General features: G+C 41.5%; 4 protein-coding genes across 16 annotated transcripts in view; 3 read left to right on the plus strand and 1 right to left on the minus strand.

The window, feature by feature from the left end:
- Positions 1-404: 404 nt before the first annotated feature.
- LOC6725569 (tyrosine-protein phosphatase non-receptor type 9) lies at positions 405-2,522 on the minus strand. Its single transcript, XM_002106544.4, has 5 exons — positions 1,833-2,522; positions 1,611-1,771; positions 1,316-1,545; positions 1,041-1,248; positions 405-977 (listed from the first exon to the last, which is right to left on the minus strand). The coding sequence occupies exons 1-5, from the start codon at positions 2,462-2,464 to the stop codon at positions 751-753; spliced, it is 1,458 nt and encodes a 485-aa protein (XP_002106580.3). The 5' UTR covers positions 2,465-2,522; the 3' UTR covers positions 405-750.
- A 1,200-nt stretch (positions 2,523-3,722) lies between these two features.
- Positions 3,723-4,831, plus strand: LOC6725573 (transcription factor 15). Its single transcript, XM_002106547.4, has 3 exons — positions 3,723-4,232; positions 4,348-4,478; positions 4,535-4,831. Exons 1-3 carry the CDS (start codon positions 4,006-4,008, stop codon positions 4,627-4,629), a joined length of 453 nt encoding a protein of 150 aa, XP_002106583.1. The 5' UTR covers positions 3,723-4,005; the 3' UTR covers positions 4,630-4,831.
- Positions 4,832-5,251: 420 nt separating this feature from the next.
- LOC6725574 (DNA replication ATP-dependent helicase/nuclease DNA2) lies at positions 5,252-9,051 on the plus strand. Its single transcript, XM_016173674.3, has 3 exons — positions 5,252-5,906; positions 5,970-7,007; positions 7,067-9,051. The coding sequence occupies exons 1-3, from the start codon at positions 5,361-5,363 to the stop codon at positions 8,783-8,785; spliced, it is 3,303 nt and encodes a 1,100-aa protein (XP_016038732.1). The 5' UTR covers positions 5,252-5,360; the 3' UTR covers positions 8,786-9,051.
- Positions 9,052-11,477: 2,426 nt separating this feature from the next.
- Positions 11,478-20,477, plus strand: part of LOC6725575 (serine-rich adhesin for platelets) — a 33,700-nt gene continuing 24,700 nt past the window's right edge. For 7 of the 13 annotated variants that reach the window (XM_039297482.2, XM_039297484.2, XM_039297483.2 and 4 more), the window contains exons 1-2: positions 11,511-11,567; positions 12,190-12,372. In XM_039297482.2, coding sequence (XP_039153416.1) covers positions 12,364-12,372 — 9 coding nt within the window. In that variant the 5' untranslated portion in view covers positions 11,511-11,567; positions 12,190-12,363. Of the gene's footprint in view, positions 11,568-12,189; positions 12,373-20,477 lie in introns of all 13 variants that reach the window. The other 6 variants (XM_044923758.1, XM_039297481.2, XM_016173675.3 and 3 more) reach the window with 3 other exon arrangements.

Raw genomic sequence — 20,477 nt, forward strand, 5'->3', positions numbered from 1 at the left:
TTTGCCAAAAACTTGATATTTACAAATGGAATTATGGTCATACCTTCGCTGAAAATTGTCATAAAGATGAAAGAATAACTGTTTTGAGCAGCTAATTACCAATGCTAACGATCCCTATCACTTTTTGAAGAATTTAGGAAAATTAATTTTTGGGTGAATTTTTTCATCAAAATTTGCAAATAATGGCCAAAAGATAGAATTAACCTTTTGGAACACAGTTGGATTGGAAATTTAATTACGAGCTCAACGAGGCATAACATTCCATATTCAGGCGATTATTTTTTAAGTTATGCCCGACATGCTAATGATTATGATCGCCTGGTACCAGAAATCCAAGAAATTATTCTTCGGTTAAAAACTCTTTCTTTGCTGTTTGTTTTGCTAATGTTGCTGGTTTTGTTTCTTAATTTTTTGCTATTTGTTTTTCACTTACTTTAAATTTAATTAATGTAACGTTTTAACATAGAAATTTTTGCTTGGTATGTATTAATATTTTAAAAAATAAAAGATTAACGTAAATTGGTTACTCTACTCCCCACAACTTCATCTCCCTCTCCGTGTCTCTGGATCCATTTGTGCTCCCCATCGTTTCTCTCGTATCATATATATCATATTATATCACATCAAGACCAACATCTAGTCGAAGAAAGTTGCAACTCCAATTTGCAATGGTAAAGCATAAAATTATTCTGTATACAAGTTGGTTCCTCGTCCGTTTTCCGGTCCAAGGACTGTGTTGGTAGTATTAGCCTACTCCAAGTCCGGTTCATGCTGATAGAAGCCAGCCAGATCGGCCGGCTTTAGCATTCCACGCGAATATGCGTATTCGATGAGGGCCAGGTGGCAGAACACGTACTGTTCGGGCATCTGAAAACAGTGGGCTCGCTGCGAGCGGATCTTTTCAACGGTTCCACGTATGTCCACCGTGCCCACGTCCTCCAGGCGCGATATGCAAGTGGCCAGGGTGATGAATGTACCTGTGTAGAGTTTTTGGTAGTCGGTCAATCTGGCGTGGATTGTCTACAATGTTGGCGACTCACCTGAGCGTCCAATGCCTGCACTGCAGTGCACCACAATGGGCGGTCCAAGGGGATGACCCGCCCAGGTGTCGACCAGTCCTTCGAGGACCTGCGCCTGCTTCTCACGCACCTTCTGCACGAAGTTCAGCATGGTCATGGCCGAGCTGGGAATGCCATAGTCCGGCCAGCTGGTGAACTGCCAGTGTGAGACATTGCGAACTTCGTCTGTCTGTTGGCGAAATGACAAAGTGATTCTAATAATATTCGCTATCGTTGTACTATAAAGAGAGCTTCACCTTTATGTTTCTCAATTCTAACGAGGTAACCATGTAGCCCTCGTTGCACTCAACGCTAATTGTTCGCACATGGTAGTCGCCAAACTCTAAGGAACCTTCTTCAGTCGGCTCCCAGTACTGGACGCATTTCACACATCCGCGCTCCACCACGCGCATCGTCATCACTATAAGTAAACAATGTTGTTCCCAGATCATGCGCCAAAAGTCCTTGCATGTGTTTGGTAATGGACCTGGCGGAGTTAACTCCATTAGCATATAGTTTATGCATATGATTAAGTGTGTCACCATCGCTTACCTTGAGTTGTTATATAGGCACTATTTTCTTTGTAGCCATCGACGAAGTTCGCATTTATGTAATCCGACGCCTCGTCGCCGTCTTCGTGTGTCAGAACCACTCGATTTTGATCGTAGCAGAGGACGTCTGCGAAGCGATTCTTGGTCAGATTGGCATGCATTCTGCGAGAATATAGGAACGTTAATTATCAGTGGTCTAGAATGAAGATTTCATTTGACCTACCTCGAATGCCAGAAGGTGCCCTCGGGCGGCCTATTCCGAATGACCGCGTACTCCTCAAACAGACCACGGAGTCCGCCCTGCTTCACCATCTGGACAATCTGATGAATGGACTTGGAATCGCCCTCCTGACCATCAGTACTATCATCGATACTCATGTCGGATGAGGAGCTGCTGGGCGGGTTCAAAAACTGTCTGCCCCCATTGGTGGTGGCGCCGTTAGCTGCTCCAGAGGCTGTGGTGGCGTACGTGATGGTTCTGTTGTTGTCCGCGGTATTATTATCGCCCAACTGGTGGACGGCGCTGATTATCCTGGTTTTTTTATTGTTGGACACAATTTCTGATCCAGTTTCTGAACTGGATCCGGATCCATCGCTCACATCCATGATATTGGCCAGCAGCTTGTCCTCACGATTCATCATCGATTGGCGGCAGCTGAGCAACGATGTGTCGTGATCGACCTCCAGCGTGCCACCCAAGTGAAGGGGCAGCGCCAATTGAGGCACCGATACAGTGAACACTCGCTCGCGCAGCTTCTTTCGCACGAATAGACGCAGGATCTTAATGAGTGCTTTGAACCACAGTGGCGCTGTCACGATCAGGACCTTCTTCAGACGCGCTGTATAACCGGCCATCAAGAATCAAAAAATTTAGACAGGTTTTTTTTTGTGACAGCTACGATTTCTTATAGCTCACTTTGTAACGTCTCAATAAAGGTCAAAATGTTCCTTAGATCTGCATTTTTTAGATTTTCAGTCGACTACTTTACAATCTGCATACGAAATCGAATTAAAGCGTTATCCTTTGAACAATTACTACTTCATTTACCGCCCCTATAATTATAAATAAAAATTTGTGAAGCTTTTACTTTAAAACCTTAATTACCTTAATTATTTATAAAATGCGTATTTATTTTCGAGGGGTTCCCACCATAACTTGGCTAAAAATGCTCATAAAGAAGAAAGAATAACTGTTTTGAGCAGCTAATTACCAGTGCTAACGATCCCTATCACTTTTTGAAGAATTTAGGAAAATTAATTTTTGAATCAATTTTAGCATTTTTTGTAAGGGGTAACATCATCAAAATTTGCAAAAAATGGCGAAAAATTAGAATTTGCATTTTTGAACAAAGTTTGATTGGAAATTTAATAACGATATCGACGAGCTATGACTTTCATTATTTGAACAAATATTTTTTGTGCTGTGCCCAAAATACTAATTATTTTATGCCCGAAATTCAGAAAAACCGCTTTGCCAAAACGTATAAAATTGATTAAAAATAGAATTCCTATTTCTTATTACAGTTCGATTGGAAATTTAATTACGAGCTCAGAAAGGTATTTTCATATTTGCATTCCATAATTGCTTATTTATTTTCAATGTGTTGTATGAAAATAGGATTGCTTAAACTTTTTGTTTGATTAGGTAAATAAATTTCCTAATATCGTTGGCAAGCCCCCCATATTTTACGTTCAATTAATTAAATCACTACAAATGATGGCCAAGTATTTTAAAATTAAAAATTAATGTGAGAAATGTTTTTGGGCAATTAAGATACGTTTGCAAATATTTGTACAATTTCGCAGTGAGTTGCTTCGATGCACACCCTCTCGATTTTCTCGAATCTGGTTTATAAATATCTGGATTATCCATCTCGGCACATTCCACACAAAACTGCGTTGCTTGAGTGAGCAAATGAATAAGTGACTGAATGACTGACTGAATGACTTACTGTAACGCATGCGTGGCATGTGTGCGGTCCAGAAAACCAAAAAAAAATAAAATAAAATAAAAGTTGGGGGAGGGGAAGGTCAGGGTCTAAGTGCCATTTCCGTTTTCCACAAGCAAACAAACAAATTGGCCCAACAAATCGCAGAAGGACAAATGGGGATGGATATATGATGTTACTTATCCTTGGTTCGCCGGCCAATTGATGCACAATTAGTATCGCACAAGTGCCCGGCATTCTTCACTTGTTTTGACAAGTGCACACATTTAGCGAAGGAAACGCACTCGTTATTGTTTCCCATCTTCACGCACAATTTGTCGTCACTAGCCGATGACTTAATTCATTTAGCAGATCCCAAATGTGCAGCCGGGGGATAGAGAAGTGGATATAGTCATGGGATCGTCCGGAGAGTCCGCTCAGTTGCTCGCCAATCGCCGCTGCTAACGGATGGCGGTCTCATCGTCCACGTCGTCGTTTTCCAACTACTTGATGGCGGTATTTGCCCAGGATAGCAATAGTAGTGGCAGTGCCAGCGGAAGTGGAGCAGCCGCCGACTCGGAGGACTCCCAGATTGGCCAGGAGGCCAATCCAGGTGGGCAGGAGAATCAGGGAAATCACAGGAGGCGACCGCCGCGCCAGAAGATCAATGCGAGGGAGCGCTACCGGACTTTTAAGTGAGTGAAAAGTATATATATATTTATAAACAAAATATGTACAAGGTACATGGTTGAAAGTGTATTTATTAACAATTAACCATTTCATATATCCAATTTTTCTAAACAAAATCAGTGTTAATTCCGCCTACGAGGCATTAAGAAGTTTAATACCCACGGAGCCCATGAATCGCAAGCTTTCAAAGATCGAGATCATCCGCCTGGCCAGCAGCTATATAACGCATCTAAGTAGCACCCTAGAAACAGGTTGGCAAACTAACGTTAACCACATAAAAGTAAACTAATTTGTTTTAATTTTTAAGGCACTGAATGCCAGCCATGTTTGCTGCACAAGTACGAGAGCGAAGGAATAACTCGACGTATCAGTATCTGCACCTTCTGCCTGAAAACCAAGTGAAATTTATTATTAACTGGATATTTCTAAGAATATTTTTATATTTCGTCGTATCTGTTGCATTTAGGAAATCAAAGTGGGCGCCCATTTGAAGCGCCACCTATGGTAAATTTCTGAAACGAACTTGCCGCGAACGTGAACTGCTTGCCAACATACAACTGCTTTACTAATACTGTTGTTTTTCTTCAACATTTCGATCTCTTGTGTAGGATAAAAATAAATTAAATATATATTTTATACATATAATAATAAAATCTATTAAAAAAATCTGTGTTTTGATCAAGTAGTTTGAATAAGAGTACACAATCAACACGAGCAATTTAATATTTGTCGCGAAATTGACGCCATCTGTCCGAATGTTTTCCGCAACAGCGCCACCTGTACTTCATTCAGATGACTAAAATTGGTAGCTAGATCCGAAGTATAAAATACAAATATACATATAATAAGAAAACAAAAAGTAAACAAAACGCGGCTTGAGCTATTTTACTTATTAAATAATTGTTTGATGCACATTACTTCATGTTCTAACAACTGTTAGTGATAGAACGAGATTTTAGTTTAAAACGCGCGGTAACTCTGAAATAGCTACGAACTAGCTAAATAGCAACAAAGCGCCGGTGTTTTCGTAAGTATTTTACCACATGCTGAAAACAGTCACGCTGTTCCCGCCAAAACATAACTGAAATCAAGTAAATAATAAAATTTAACAATAATAACAAATAGCCCCTTCGATGGCCACAAAACGCGTGCTGACCCCCAATATTTTGGAGAATGATAACACCGGCGTGTCGTCATCCAATCCGCATAAAAAATTCAAAGAGCAACTGCCTTATTCGTCAGACGAACTGGAGAACATTGATTGGGGTGACAATGATGACTTCGATTTGGAGCTGATTGCAGCTATGGATTCGATATCCAATCATCGCTTGGAGCTCACCGAGTGGCAGCGTTGTGAAGTGGTGCAGCTGGAGCAGCTCCCCAATAGAAAAGGCCTCAAAGTGCATGTTAAGAGGATTTCTGGCGGGGATCCGGACACAGCTGATTGCCAACTGCTACCGCCGTGGAATTGCATGCCAGTGCAAGTTGGGGATACTGTCTCCCTGTTGGGCAAGTGGGATCCGTCTGCAGCATGCTATGTGGTCGATAAAGAGCAGGGCTACTGCGTGTCCCATCCAGATTTCCTCATTTCCGGCACCACAGTCACCGGTTCCCTGTTTTGTAAACGAAAATCCGTTCTGCAGGAACGATTTCGCGGTCTGGACTCTGGAAACTCTGTTGTAAGTACAACTCGATATCAGCATAACCCAACTTAACGTATGTATGAATGTATTCCCTTTCAGATGGTCATTGGCACTCTGGTGCACGAATTGCTGCAAAAGGTTCTACGCCAGAAGCTCTTTGATAAAAAACACATCCAATCTGCCCTCCAGGAAATGCTGGCCAGCTCTTCTTTGTCTCATTTACTCTATGCCAGCAATCTCAGCCAAGTGGAAATGGAGGATCATCTGATGAAATTCATTGATCCCATTGTTAGCTTCTTGGCCCAATATGTGAAGGGTGAAACGCCAAGTGTTTTGCTGCCCGAAGTCTATAGCGGTCGCATCCACGAGATATGCGATATAGAGGAGAACCTCTGGGTTCCCCAACTGGGACTCAAGGGTAAGGTGGATGTCTCCGTAAAGGTGAAAAATCAACGGCAGAGAGAGGAGATCGTACCACTGGAACTGAAGACTGGTCGAGCCAGCTTCTCCATGGAACACAAGGGCCAACTGCTGCTCTACCAACTGATGCACTCTGCCCAGGGCAGGGATACTCAGTCGGGATTGCTTCTGTACCTCAAAGAGGGACTCCTAAAAGAAGTTGCCAGCGGGAGAAACGAGCAGAGGGATCTCCTTATGCTAAGAAATGATCTGGCTTACTGGCTAACACGTGAAGTAGCCATTCCGGCTGGCAAGGAGGATCCACTGGAGCAACTGGCGCTACCCGAACCCGTTTACCATCACAGCGCCTGCGGCAATTGTGCCTACAATACAATTTGCTCCAGTTTCGCACAGAAGGATTCTAGTTTACAACTAAGCGACTCACATCCCCTCAAGAAACTCATGCCACAACTATTGGAGCACCTAAGTGAGGCAGACCACGCCTACGTGCAGCATTGGTGTGGCTTGCTGGCTCTAGAAGAGCAACACAATCGACAGTCCTCGCATGCGAGGTCTTTTTGGACGGAGGACCCTGCGAAGAGAGAAAAAGAAGGCAGAGCCATTCGACATTTGAAGCTGGTGAAGGGTCAAGAAGTGGTATTAGAAGAGGGACGCTATCGCCAGACCTTGGAGCTCGGTGAAGAGGCAGATCCCAGTCGAGATCTCAGCCTCAGTGGGGTACGTTTTGCCCCAAAACCCAGATATCAGTATATTCTTAATCCGACTCTTTCTTTTAGTTCGGCTTGGGCGAATATGTGGTAATCAGTTCCACATCCCGTTTGGCCGTTGCCGCTGGCTATATTGTATCCATGGAAGCTCGTCGTTTAGATCTTCGTCTGGAGAGAGATCTTAGCCAGCGTTATAGCCAGGAGGGCTTTATTATTGATAAGCACGATTCGCAGTCCTTTGCCACTTTTAACTTTACCAATCTTGGTATGCTGCTCTCCGAGGGAGAACGCTTCCAGGAGCTGAGAGATATTATTGTGGCCAAGAAGCCACCAGAGCAGCACAAAGTTCTGCCCAAGATCATCCTCACCAAAGGAGCATCCATGCTGCTGAAACTAAACAAAGTGCAACAAAATGCTGCTTTGCGTGCTTTGACAACCAGCAGTCACATGTTGATCAAGGGACTGCCCGGCACTGGCAAGACCCAGACATTGGTTGCCCTTGTCAGACTGCTCCATCTTCTCGGAAAAAGTGTGCTTATTACAGCACAAACGCATTCGGCGGTGGACAATCTGCTCATGCGTTTGCTGCCTTTTGAATTACCCATGATGAGATTGGGCTCTAGCTCTAGGATTCATAAGCAGTTGGAGGAAATCAGCGAAGATAGGCTAACAAAAGACTGCACAACAGTAGAGGAATTGGAGAAGGCTCTGGCGCGGCCTTCCATTGTGGGAGTGACCTGTCAGGGAACTGGACATCCGCTCTTTCATCGCCGTCATTTCGATTATTGCATCGTGGATGAGGCCACGCAGGTGTTGCAGCCCACCGTGCTGCGTCCATTGATTCACTGCAGCAAATTCGTCCTTGTGGGAGATCCAGAGCAGTTGCCTCCGATTATCAGATCCAAAGAAGCCCGACAGAGGGGAGCGGATGAGACTTTATTTCAAAGATTGGACTCGAAGGAGGCCACCGCCGTTTTGAGTCTGCAATACCGCATGAACAAGACCATTACCCGGCTGGCCAATGAGCTCACCTATGGAGGAGATCTAAAGTGTGCCTCGGATGAGGTGTCCGGCGCCCGGTTTGAACTCGACCTGTTGAACCAAGCACCCAGATGGGTGCAGCGTGCGTTAACAACTCATTTAGAGCAGGCCGTCACTCTGATAAATACAGGGGATTGCTTGGAGCGTGGCCAGGAATTCGTTTATGCGTCCCAGCGACTGGTGGATACCTGCTCCTCCATAGAGCAAAGCTTTGGCGAGGACAAAGATGAGATTAGGAAGCTTACATCCAAAAAGAGAGTATCCAAATACACTAACTACTGTGAAGCGGGCATAGTGATGCAACTCCTCAGGTATTTATTAAAATCGGGCTACGAAGCCTCCAGGATTGGCGTGATAGCACCATATCGCGCTCAAGTAGAGCTATTCAAAAAGCTCGCCTCCAAACTGGACACCGACCTGGAGTGCAACACCGTGGATCAGTTTCAAGGCAGGGATAAAAACCTCATCATATACAGCTGCTCCAAAACAGGTGGTGATTTCTCCGACATGGAACGTTCGCGGGAGGCAGAGATCCTGGAGGATCAGCGCCGTCTCACAGTGGCTATTACCCGTGCCAAGAACAAGCTCATCCTACTGGGGGACATTAAGTGCCTGGAGCAATACGGACCCTTCCGCCAGCTTTTTAAGCACATTCCGGACAGGTGTCGGCTCAAGTTGGAAGAAGGCCGCATGGAGTTTGGCTGGCAGCGCATCCAAGAGGATTTGGTTGGTCTAATGGACACCTAGGTAATTGTCATATTTACACAATATATTACTTTTTTTTATTATTATTATTTACTTGGCTTGTTGAAGAAATTATTATAAATAGGATGCATTTTTGTAGCATTTAATGTTTACAACATATGCTGATTAAAGTCAATTTATTTAATAATTTAAAATTTTTGCTGCTACAAATTTAAAAATGTTTATTTTCGAGAATCGCTGCTCAGTAAATCCTAAGTCCTCACTTAAGACCCCTCAATAAAATCTTTAACACATTGCTATTAACCGCATTACTAGGGCTTTGTTTGTTTAAAGATTTGCTGTAATCTTTTAATCCAGAAAATAGCTTTATAAACTATTTTCCCACATGGCAGTCTTTATAGTCTTTATATATATATATTTGTACTTCTTACCACCACCCACTCCAGCCGTTGTTCGTGTGTTCCTTCTCTTGGTTGCCACCTTCCACCTTCTCATCGCAGTCCCGAAAACCTGCCCCTTCCAAGCGGAAGTTGGGCACCTCGAGGTCTGAGCTGCTGCTCTGCGTGCCCTGAATATGTGTGTGGGCGTATATGGATATATATGAGTGTATATGAAACATATGGAGAGGCGGGAAAGGGGCACTTGCAGCGGATGCATTTAACAGCCAGGAGCGAACGTGAGTCATCCTTGAGATGATTATCGTATCATTATCGTCATCGTCATCCATGCAGGTGTGTTATGTTCGCCTGGGCAAATGGCAGTTACCAAATGCGAGATTGATTGCCCTCAAAGGCGGGAAAGGCTAAAGCAGAGATAAAAACGAAACCCAATGAAATTTAATGAAATGAGAAGACAGCGCTTAAAATAGGAGAGAAGCAAGGCAGGCAAATGGAATACCCTAAAGGGTTGTAGTAGGAGTAGGAGTAGTAGTAGTAGTAGGATTAGTAGTAGTAGTAGTAGTAGGATTAGTAGTAGTAGTAGTAGTAGTAGGAGTAGTAGTAGTACTAGAAGTAAAGATGGTATGAGTAGTAGGATTAGTAGTAGTAGATTACTAGAAGTAAAGACAGTAGGAGTAGTAGGATTAGTAGTAGTAGTACTAGATAGTAGTAGAAGTATAACTAGCATTTAGAATAACTCTCCTAATGTCTTTGGTAGTACTAGTAGTAGTATTAGTAGGGTGGTTCTTTTTTACCACATCCCTGATAAAAGTGCGTATACCCCATTGGAAGAGTCTGAAAACACCAAGATAACCATTGGAGGGCAGAAAGCGGACTCAGTCAGATGGATATGGTATGTGAAAGACGAATACTCGTATGTTGGGAGTGGAGTGACAACAGGGTAAAAGAGGAAGAAGGCCAAGAGCAGTAACAGTAACAGTACGGGGGAAAACAACAACACTAATGGGCATAAGCAAATCGCTTAATAAAATATTTGAAATTCATTTCGCGCCGCCGCTTGGCAGCCGTTGGCATTTCGATGACAGCATTTAATGCTTATTATGTAAACCCTCTTTTTCTCTGGGTATTATGCGGTTTTGGGTATAGGGAATGGTGTGGACTGAAGTGGAGTGGTGGCGAGTGGATCCAAAACAAAGGTCAGCCACAATATTATTGGGCACTGAATTGATTTTGTGTTCCGGCCAAACCCAAAATGTGGTTTTTTTGAAACACCCTCCTCCAACGTCCCCCTCCACTTGTGTGTGCGCAACAAATTAAGCCCATTAAGCATCTTCGAGCAGCAGCAGCAACAACAACATCACCTGTTGCAATAGATTGAACACTCCAATCGCAAGATGATCCACAAAAGCCATTTGTCTATAAAGCGGCTCAAATCTGTGGGATGCTGCTGGCCGATGGGCTTTAACTTTCGCACAAATTTCCGTCGAAAATTGCACAAATTTAGCTTAATAGCTTATAATTGTACTTATGATAAACGGTTTAAGACGAAATTAGGAAATTTTACACCTTTAAACTTCGGCCAAATGAAATTATTGCTATGGGTATAATTGAAAGTTATAAAATAATCGAATTTCACATTAAAAGGAATGAAAAAGTACAATTAATTGATTTTTTGCATTGTTCGTTTTAAATTGAGATTTTAATTAATTAAATAATTTTTAATTTAATTTTAGAAATAATTAAAAATATACTTCTATTTTACATATATATTTTTGAACAAATCGCAGCCGTGGCTGAATAAATTGATTTAAATTAATTTCGATTTGAGTATTTTAAGGGGAATCACCTAAGCTAAGCTCTTTTGAACTTTTAATCAATATAGATAATTTAATCATTTTATTATACTATTAATATATACCTTTTATATTTGTAAATATTGTCATTTTTTAAAATCTACAACAAGAATGTCTTGCACAACCCAATAACCATTTACCTCAATTATGGCCAACAATTAGTGACCGATTTCACTGCCATTTAACCCTCAAACCGCAAAAGTGTGTCCATAATTGATAATTTTTTCTGGTCATGAAGCAAATTAAAGCAGCGCCATTAGTTTTTCTTGGCTTTCGTGTGTAATTTTAGGGCCCAAGAACTGCGTTTTGTTTGCAGCGTTTACGTGCCTTTACGTCTTTCTCGCCCGCTGGCTGGCAGTGCTTAACTTGGCCAAAAGTGCCATGTTAACTGGTTTAACAGACTTTAACTGGCTTTTGCGGCTGCGCAGCAACTGGTTGTGTTTGGTGTTGCTAGTTGCTGCTGCTGTTGCTGCTGCTTGGCCTCTGTTATGTCGCATGTTGCTGGTTTCTGGTTGCTGTTGGCCACGCTTTTTGGCCACCAAACGGATTCAGTGCAGCGGCGACTCTCGAACGGTATTGTTGGCTTTAGCGGTAACTCGCCATTGGCCGCGCATACGAAAAAAGATACTCTGTTTATATAGTCAATCGTTTCTACTTTTTTTTCTTTTTTTTGTTCAATTGTTGCCTTCGTTCGTGGCTGGAACTTTTCTTGCATTTTTTTTCTTTTCTGTTTGGCTTGGTATTTTTTTTTTCTTGTTCAATTTGCGTGCCTCGAGTGAATGTGGATAATTTGGCAGATAGTTTTTCTGCGATTTGATATGTGTGCGGATTTAGTTATTCAGTTATATTGGGCCAAAAAGAGCGCCGCCGACGCCGCCGCGCCTGGCCGAAAGTGAAAAACTGAATGCGCAGACGTGTGTAACAGTTTTTACTTTCGGCCTGGTTTTCTGCCTTTTTTTCGGCATCTCTAGTAGTTGCTGTTTGGGTTGCTTTTTTTATTATTTGGTTGCTGCTGCTGCTGGGAGGCAGTGGAGCATTTAGCCAAGATCTGTGCAGATTGCATAAAATACAGACAGACCAGCAGCAGCAGCAGCAGCAACAGCAGCAACTGCTAACTGCAACCGCATTTAGCCCAGTTTTCTGAGCAAATATTTTCCAAAAGCTAACGACAAAAAAATCTCACACTAAATCTTAGCGTTATTTTTTCCTCCTCGTCGTTGTCGTCGCGTTTAACTCAAATTATAACAACAACAACGAGAGCAGCATCAACAACAACAACAGCAACATCATCAGCAGCAACAACACAAGTAACAACATCTAGCCCAAAGGAGCCTTGTATTGCCACCTCGACCAGCAAAAAGCCGCCAAAATGCTTCCGGTAAGTGGTTGCAGCGATATATAAGAAAGAAAAAAATCCACAAAACAACTCTCGACATTAACTGCAAAACTGAGAAATCATTTTTATTTCGCATTTTTGTTTCTTTTTGCCGCTTTTGTGGCCTGCATTTTGTACGCAATTAGCGCAAATCTGGCGAAAAGTAGTAAATATTTAGACCAGTTACCAGTTCGGCTATATCGACTGGATTTCCTGGCCCGCTTAAAAAGGCTGTGATTTATTTCGTTGAAAACAACCTTGGCAGGATCCGCGCTCGAAAGCTGTTATCCTTGCCCAGGGCAAAAAAAAAAAGAAGTAATAAAAAAAAGCGAAAGATCAGGAAAGATCGCTAAACTGGTTACTCTTCGTTCTCGCTGATTTGAATAATTCATGGAGGCCGCGATTTCGATTTCGTTTGCCTGGTTTAACTTGATATTAAAATGTCTCTCTTAGATGATTGCATAATTAATTTGTGTGACACATCGTGCTGGGCGCGAAGAATTAATCAGAATATGAGTTTCCGACGTGTTAAGTAATAGTTCTAACAAAAGTAAAAGTTTTCTAGTTTATGTAGTTCTGAATTCATGAACAGACTAACTGCTGGAATTTTAGTAATTATCTATGATTTTTTTTAAATGTTTGAAATTCCTAATCAACTAGATCAAGATAAGTTATCTAGATCTTAAAGAATTTTTACGACTCATTCAATTATGCATTTGATTTGCATATGAATTCCGAATCAAATATTTTATGGTTTATTTACATTAAAATTCATAAATACTAAGTTGGACATATCTAAAAACTATCTTTGATTAATTTGATTTTGATCGAAAGTTCAAGTTGATTAGTTATCATTCAGCTGGGGAATTCGGAAAAAAGTGAGAGGAATGAGGGATGCACGCCTACATAAATTGGTCTAAAAATCAATTTTACGATCTCGCGCCTTATGTAATGCCACAACTTTCAGCGGATTAACACCTTTGAAGACGTCAACGATTGCAATTCCCATGCTAATCGAAGCGATCGAGTGCAAAACTCAAAACTTAAAACTTTCAAACACGAATCGCGAAATCGAGATACATTGCACGCATATTAAAAGATGATGATGGTGTCTACTTATTGCTATTTTGAGATACATCCCAGACTTTTACTATTTTACAATTTCACTAGCTCGGGGGTCCATCGAATCGAATTGAAACGCGGCTCTACATCCGCTTGGACCTTCGATGAGGCATATTTCTGGCCCGAATCTGTGATATTTCTGTTGCTCATGCAAATTTGCTGCTGCGCATGCGCATAAAACCCGTTTAGGAATTGTGTTATTTTGTTGATGGCTCGATTTTTGTTATTTTTGTCAATTTTCGGCTTGAGCTTATTTTATTTTCGGCCACGTTTTTTCTGTGGGTCCGCGGGGGCGAAACAAGTTTGGCGACAAGTGCTGCCAAGACTAGCCAAAATGATGAGTCTCATCTCCGCCAATCCGTTTGACGTCAGGCCGCAAAAATGCGTGAGAAGAGGAAATCGTCTTCGGCTTTTGTTTTCATCAACAAAATAAAAAGAAAAATATCAGGCGGAAATCGGTGGCCCAGCCCCAGAAAATAAGCCAGCGAAAATTGCAATTTACAAATTCATGCAACAGCAAAGCTGCAACTGCAACATTGCAAGTTGCAACGCCAACGCGTTGCTGCCGCACCCAAAAGACAATGACAGTGAACTGAAAAGCAAGACGAGTCGATCCAATCCATTCCGATGCGATCCCAAGCCTCCAGTCAGCCGATCCTCCTCCATCTGCCATATGCATGCATTAAATCAGTCGGTCGGTCTATCCAAGTGTCTGATTTTCAATTCAATACCCTTTCCAAGTGGCTGCTTAACTTCTTCAGATGATTATCACCTTGAGAGCACTGTGAAAATCAAATTATATTTATATTTTTGTTAAATAGAATATCATATTATATTAGGAGTAACAAAAAGCTCATGATGCATTCATATTTCTTAAGTATCCCAAGCAAAAAATCTCAAAATAAGCAAAGTCATTAACTGATGAAGAGCTGTGCAAAAACCCAAGTAACTAGCTGTGCATATAGGTCCGCGTTAATATTGAAAAATTACATCCCGATGATGCTGATCTCGGATGAATACATACGTATAATCTGACCCCGGAGATGGTACATCCGCCTCGAAGTCATGGAAAGGTTTCCAGATTGGCAAATCGGAATTCGCAGCCGGCTGAAAGTGAAACCCGAAGAGCGTAGAGTTAAAAAGTGAATGTAGATACCTATATAAATTGAAATTGGCGACCTGCGGGGGGATGATGCGTTTTGGCATTTTATTCAAAAAGCATTATAGAAGAGTGTCATTAAGTTACCGGTTTTTTGGGCTATTAAACCGCATTGGCCTGAAATTCCAGCATTCCCAGTGCAATCGCCTTTGGTAATTGTATCTGTCAGATGCACAGATACACGTGCATCGGGATCTGTCTTCAGTTTTATTGCAAAATGTGCCATTTTTTTTTTTGTTTTGCTGCTGCCGTAGCTGCCTCAACTTACGTTACGTATACGCCACCGGCACTCAGGGCACCAGCGGGTTAAGGCGATTTTGCGGGGTGGGGCACAGGCAGTGCGCAGATATATACTCCAGAGACTGCCGGGATGATTCAATTCCATGACAACGACAACGACAACACCGCTAACCAGCCATGTCTGCGAATTGTGGGGCGTTAGGGGGTTAAAACGGGGGTCTACCTCGGCTTTGATTTGGGAACATGCAAATCATTAACACGTCGACAGCCGACGGGGTGGGTCGGGTGCTCCCTTTGATATTTGAGTCTGCATTCGGTTGCAGCTTTTGGCATTTTGCAACCGCCCTTTAAGCGCCGATTTTCATTTGCACATTGCTCAATTAAATTATGAAGAATTAATAATGAAATAGTAATGGAATTAAATAGAATGAACTAAGTGGGTTCTTGCTATTATAAATAGGAACTTGAAACATTGAAAATTAAGTAGTAAATTAGTGCCTTACAATCAACCTCTTGGCCAATTAAATAATATATGTATATACTCAATGGCCGCACTTTCTATCAAAAAATCAGATTCCCACCCTTGGAGCCCAGCCTCTGGGGCCTTTTGGCGGCACTCGAGACGTAACTGTTAATTCAACTGACAGATTTAAGCACATATAGCAAAAATACCAAATCTATATATGTATATTCATATTTATATTCATATTCATATAGCCATATATAAGTCGGTGTTTTTACAGACAGACTCATGGATCGGTTATGCGGCCTGAAGGTCAACGTGTTTCGAGGCGGAGAAAAAGCAAGAGTTATAAATTAATTTATTAAGCCAGAGCGTCGAAGCCAACCGAGTTCCACTCGCGGCATTTAAACTCGTTTTCTTGGGCAGCAATAACAAAACAAAGCACTTGCTCAAATTCCTGAGTCTCTTGACCAACGGTCCGACTGACCCCCAATTGGTATTTAAAAGAATGTGACTGCATTTGCCACACGAACACAAATGGCCCAAACGAAACGAGACGAAATGGCTAGGAAAATAAATCAAAACGAGGAGTGGAGGGTTGGTTAACAATTGCCACTTTAATTGCCGCAAGGATGGCGTCTAAGTAAATGGAGAGCTTTGTGACAGATTTGCTCGGAAATTGAAGTAAATAGTTTAGGCATATATATTTTTGCAAAATTTTGCACAATAACCTATTCAATCCATTTATCTTTTTATTTAAAATATTCGATGGCTGCCATTTCTCTCAATTAAAAATGAATCTGAAAACCTTTTAAGCTTCTTTCGCAACTGTCATATTTCACTCTCTAATTCACTTCCTCTAATTTCCATTTAAAATCAAGAGGCGCACAAATTTCAAAGTCATGCTTCGATCTAATTAAGTTGAGTCCGGCTAATCGGATGTAACAATGGCATTATCTTCATGGGCAACCAAATCTCCGCCTTAACCCCTGGCCACCCCGCTTTTAACCCATTGGGAGCCACTTCACGAGCCGCTGAAAATCATCCAAAATTAGCCAGTGCCCAGTTTGTTTTTTTTTTTTTTGTTTTTTTTCGACCTCAGCCTCTGTATCTCGGACTTGGGATTTTCATCTGCAACTCAACTTGAACCTGAATGTGCATCACGATTATGGTTTTTGTTTTGTTTTCTCGGGTTTTCATGTTTTTTCACGGGTTTCTGTGTTTTTTGGTCGGCCTGTTGCCGGATGCGCCAGTCAGCTTGTATCTTTCTTTTTTTTAACAATTTTTTTCGAATTTGTGGACTTAATAATTTCCACTGAACGAAATTGAAAGTGAGCAAAACCGAAACCGCAGAAGGCGCAACAACGGTTAAAAGTTAATACATAAAAAAAAGGTATAAATAAATTGTATACTAAAGCCGTGTGTTTAAAAGGGCATAAAAGTTACGCAAGATCAACGCTCTTCGATTGAGCTTCTTCCGTTTTGGTTTTCTTTTCATTTGCTGCTCATTGTGTTGAGATGACATAATTGGTTCAAATGGCAAAAAGAAATGCTCGCAGCGCTTTTACAACTGTTTAATTTGGCCACCGGCAATAAAAAAAAAAACTTAACAAAAAAACCCGGCAAGTGGTGGTGCAGAAAAAAATAATAAAAGAGATGAGTTGGTGTATAACACCTACCGTTAGCCGCTGCTAATTTCGCTTGGCTTGCCAATTATCGCTTAGGCCGCTGCTAATTGCAAAGTAAATGTGCTGCAAGTTTGTTGTGGATCCATCCGGCGCCCTACGAAAAAATGTGGATTTATTTTGGTGGAGGGAGAAATGGGGGGTAGGGGGTATTATATAGTTGAGCTGGTCTGACAGACGTCCAACTTTCGATTTCACTTTGGAGTGGCGAATCGGCGAGCGACTTACGCACCTGAATCACGCACTAAAAAATGTCGCTGGCCTGCCAATTTGTAACTTGGCTGAAAGGCTATTGACTTGCTAAAATGGTTATGTAATGCATTCACACGCGTGCCATTGAGAATTAGGAAAAAGGCACATCTAACCGCAAAAGATACATATGTATCTACATTTGACTCATCTGAATCGATTTCGCTAGTTAAACACGATGTTATTAAGCGAAAATTTCCCTTCGCTAGCTTTTTCTTTTCCATTTCTTTGACAGATGATCTTTGAAATTGCAAATTAAATTAACATACAATTAATTGATTTCTTGTCTGTATAATACATATTTTTTGTAGCTCTTTGGCATTATAGTTTTCTTTTCAAAAGCTTTCACTACTGTATTACAAACCTGATTTTTTTTTTGCTGTCTTTTTGACATAACCGTATGTTGACAAATCGCAGAAATATTGTTCGGCGATATGATAAATGACAGTAGCAAAAATATTTCACTCAAGAAGACAACCTAAAAAGAAATGAAAAAAAAAATCCGGAGAAAAGATACATGTGTTGCACTTGCAGTTTTCTGGTTTTCATGTCATGCAAATCCGCTCGTTAATCCTCCGACGACTTTTCATGGTCAACTCATGTGTGCGATCTGCATGGCAATTAAGGTGACCAAACATTAATTAAAGTATCCGCCTGACAGCTGGCCACACTGGCAGGGAAAGTTTATGGCCAAACGAAATGATTGAGGGGGAGTTTTTGGACGAACGTTGTGGGAAAATGTTGGCTATTCCGTTTTAGAATTGAAATTAAACGATTTTATAACATTTTAAATACCTAAATAGCAAAGAGATAAAATCAGCAACACTTTGCTATCTTATCTTTTAATTAAAAGCTTAAAAGTTGCCGTTTTTTTAATGAAATTTTTTGTGGACCTCATCGTGGTTTAGCCGCTTTGACTTTCGCCAAACATCTGGCCAAAAGTGGCATCCCCCCACCACGCTTGCCAATCTCTATCGCCGGGCAATTTGCGTTAATGGGGAAAATTGCACCATTAAACGGCGACAAATGCAAAGTGATAAGCGGCTAGTAGGCGAAAAACGGGGTAGCAACTAATGGTCATTTCCAATGTCTTGTTTGTTTTGACCAACTTGATGGAGCACCTTGAAAACGAAACTGAAACCGAAAACGAATCGAAATCACCAATGTGTCTCAAAGACAATGCAGTCGAATTGAAATGATAATGAATTGTGGTGGAATGGTTATTAAAATTCTCTGACATTTCACGTTTTATTTGTCTCGATTTGATTGGATTTCGCACGCATTTCGATTAAGCGAATGAGTCAGGCCACTCTAAACGGATTAGTTCCAGTTTCTGCGAGTGCATCATCAAAGTCCCGGAAGCTGGACACGCGATGGAATCGATTCCATTGGCCATCATCCATCCCGCCTGCTTAGACCATTCAGGCCTTAAATTGAATTTTCATGCTGCAGCGCGCGCAAAAAAGGATAATATTTTGATTCGACAGCAGAGTGGAGCTTAAGTCCACTAAAATGCGGCGAAATTGGAAATTTTGGTGGGGGTGCGGCTTAAGTGGGCAAAATACTCTTTCTTCGAACATGTTGTTGGCCAAACACTAGCGATTTTGTAATAAAGTCTAACGATTTTGTAATAAAATTCTAAAAAAAATAATAGAAAGAACTCCTAATTATGCTGCTTTATTTACAAGTAGTTACAAATATTGTGTTGAAATGCTTAAAAATTTCCATTATACCCTTTGCTAGACTCGGCTTACAAAACTTACACAATTCTGTACACCGAAAACCGAATGGTTGCCAAAATTTGTTGGAATTCTCATTAAAAGGCAGTCGCAAAATATTTGGCGTGTAATTGGATTTAATGAACTGCCCATTGTTGGGCTCGTGACGTGACGAAAACAATGCCGAATCGCTACGATGATGATGATAGTGATGGCGATGGTGAGGATGGGGATGGCCAAGATATGGTACATCATCAAGGCAAACTGCAGACAATGGAACAAAACCGAGTGAACTTGAATTCTGCAGTTTGGCCAAATGCAAAAATGTTAAATGCAAATTTTGACATCGATGCAGGCGATGATGATGTTGCCGAGTAGTAAATGAATGTATGAGCATTGACATTGATCACGAGAAGATGCGTGTTGAGATCTGAGATCCAAAGATGGACCGAAATCGTTAGATTTGGAGTGGGGTTTTCTATTTTATTGGCCTTGACAGGCACTGTCTCCATTTTTCACAATCATCAGTGGGCCAGTTTCACAATCTATCGATTTGATATGTACGCTTTATGGCTCAATTGTGTGAGAGCTGGAAAACCGCTTCGGCAGATGTGTTTTCTTTTTTTTTATATTTTCGTATTTGTATTTGTATTTTGTGGACCGCCGTTTGCTGACCCATAATGCATTGATCCAGCGGCCAAAACAAAGATGGACATAATCTCACCCCAACTGCAGCATCCGGCGACATCAACTTTCGCTTTTCTCATCGGTATCGGTATCGGTGTTTTTGGTTTTCGTTTTTTGATTTTTGGTATTTGGTGGCCTCCTGTCACGCCAAAAGGTGATTAAGAAAGCCTGCAAGGAGCAAAAAGCGGAGCAGTCAGAGTCGTGGAAACGTATCGAGTGTTGCATTGGCGGATCGGGGGATTGGAGGAGGCTAACCCAATAACAGGTTCCCTAAGCGGAGTCAATGACTGGGTGACTTCTGCTCCGTAATTGGCAACTCTTGGCCAACGCAAAGTGCGTTTATTGGCTATCTTAATTTTCTTTTTTTTGACCCGGTCGGGCGGCTTTTCATTTGGCCAAAACGTTTCGATTCCATTGAGGAAAGTTCAAACAAGATTCGGGGATGCCTTTGACCGATGAGTGAACTCCAGAGGGTTGAGCTAAGATAAAAAACAATTTAAGGAAATAATTAAGTAGTGCCTAAAGTTGGTTTTAATAAACAATTTTCTTGTTTAATTTTCTCTGTTTAATTTTTTCTTTGTCAATTGGATATGACAATTGCCTCCCTTCTATTTACCTTCTTGGCCCGATTATTGTGTTCTGGCCGCTGGCCATGATTCAGTTTGGGTCGTGGTCTGGTCTGTTTGGTTGCCTAATTGAAAAAAAAGCCATGGTTGGGGGAAACTAAAAACTGAATGCCCGCGACTTTTGGACTTCGTTTTGGCGACTGGGAAAATAGATTCGCA

This window comes from Drosophila simulans, chromosome X (genome assembly GCF_016746395.2).
Source record: "Drosophila simulans strain w501 chromosome X, Prin_Dsim_3.1, whole genome shotgun sequence".
Taxonomy (NCBI): domain Eukaryota; kingdom Metazoa; phylum Arthropoda; class Insecta; order Diptera; family Drosophilidae; genus Drosophila; species Drosophila simulans.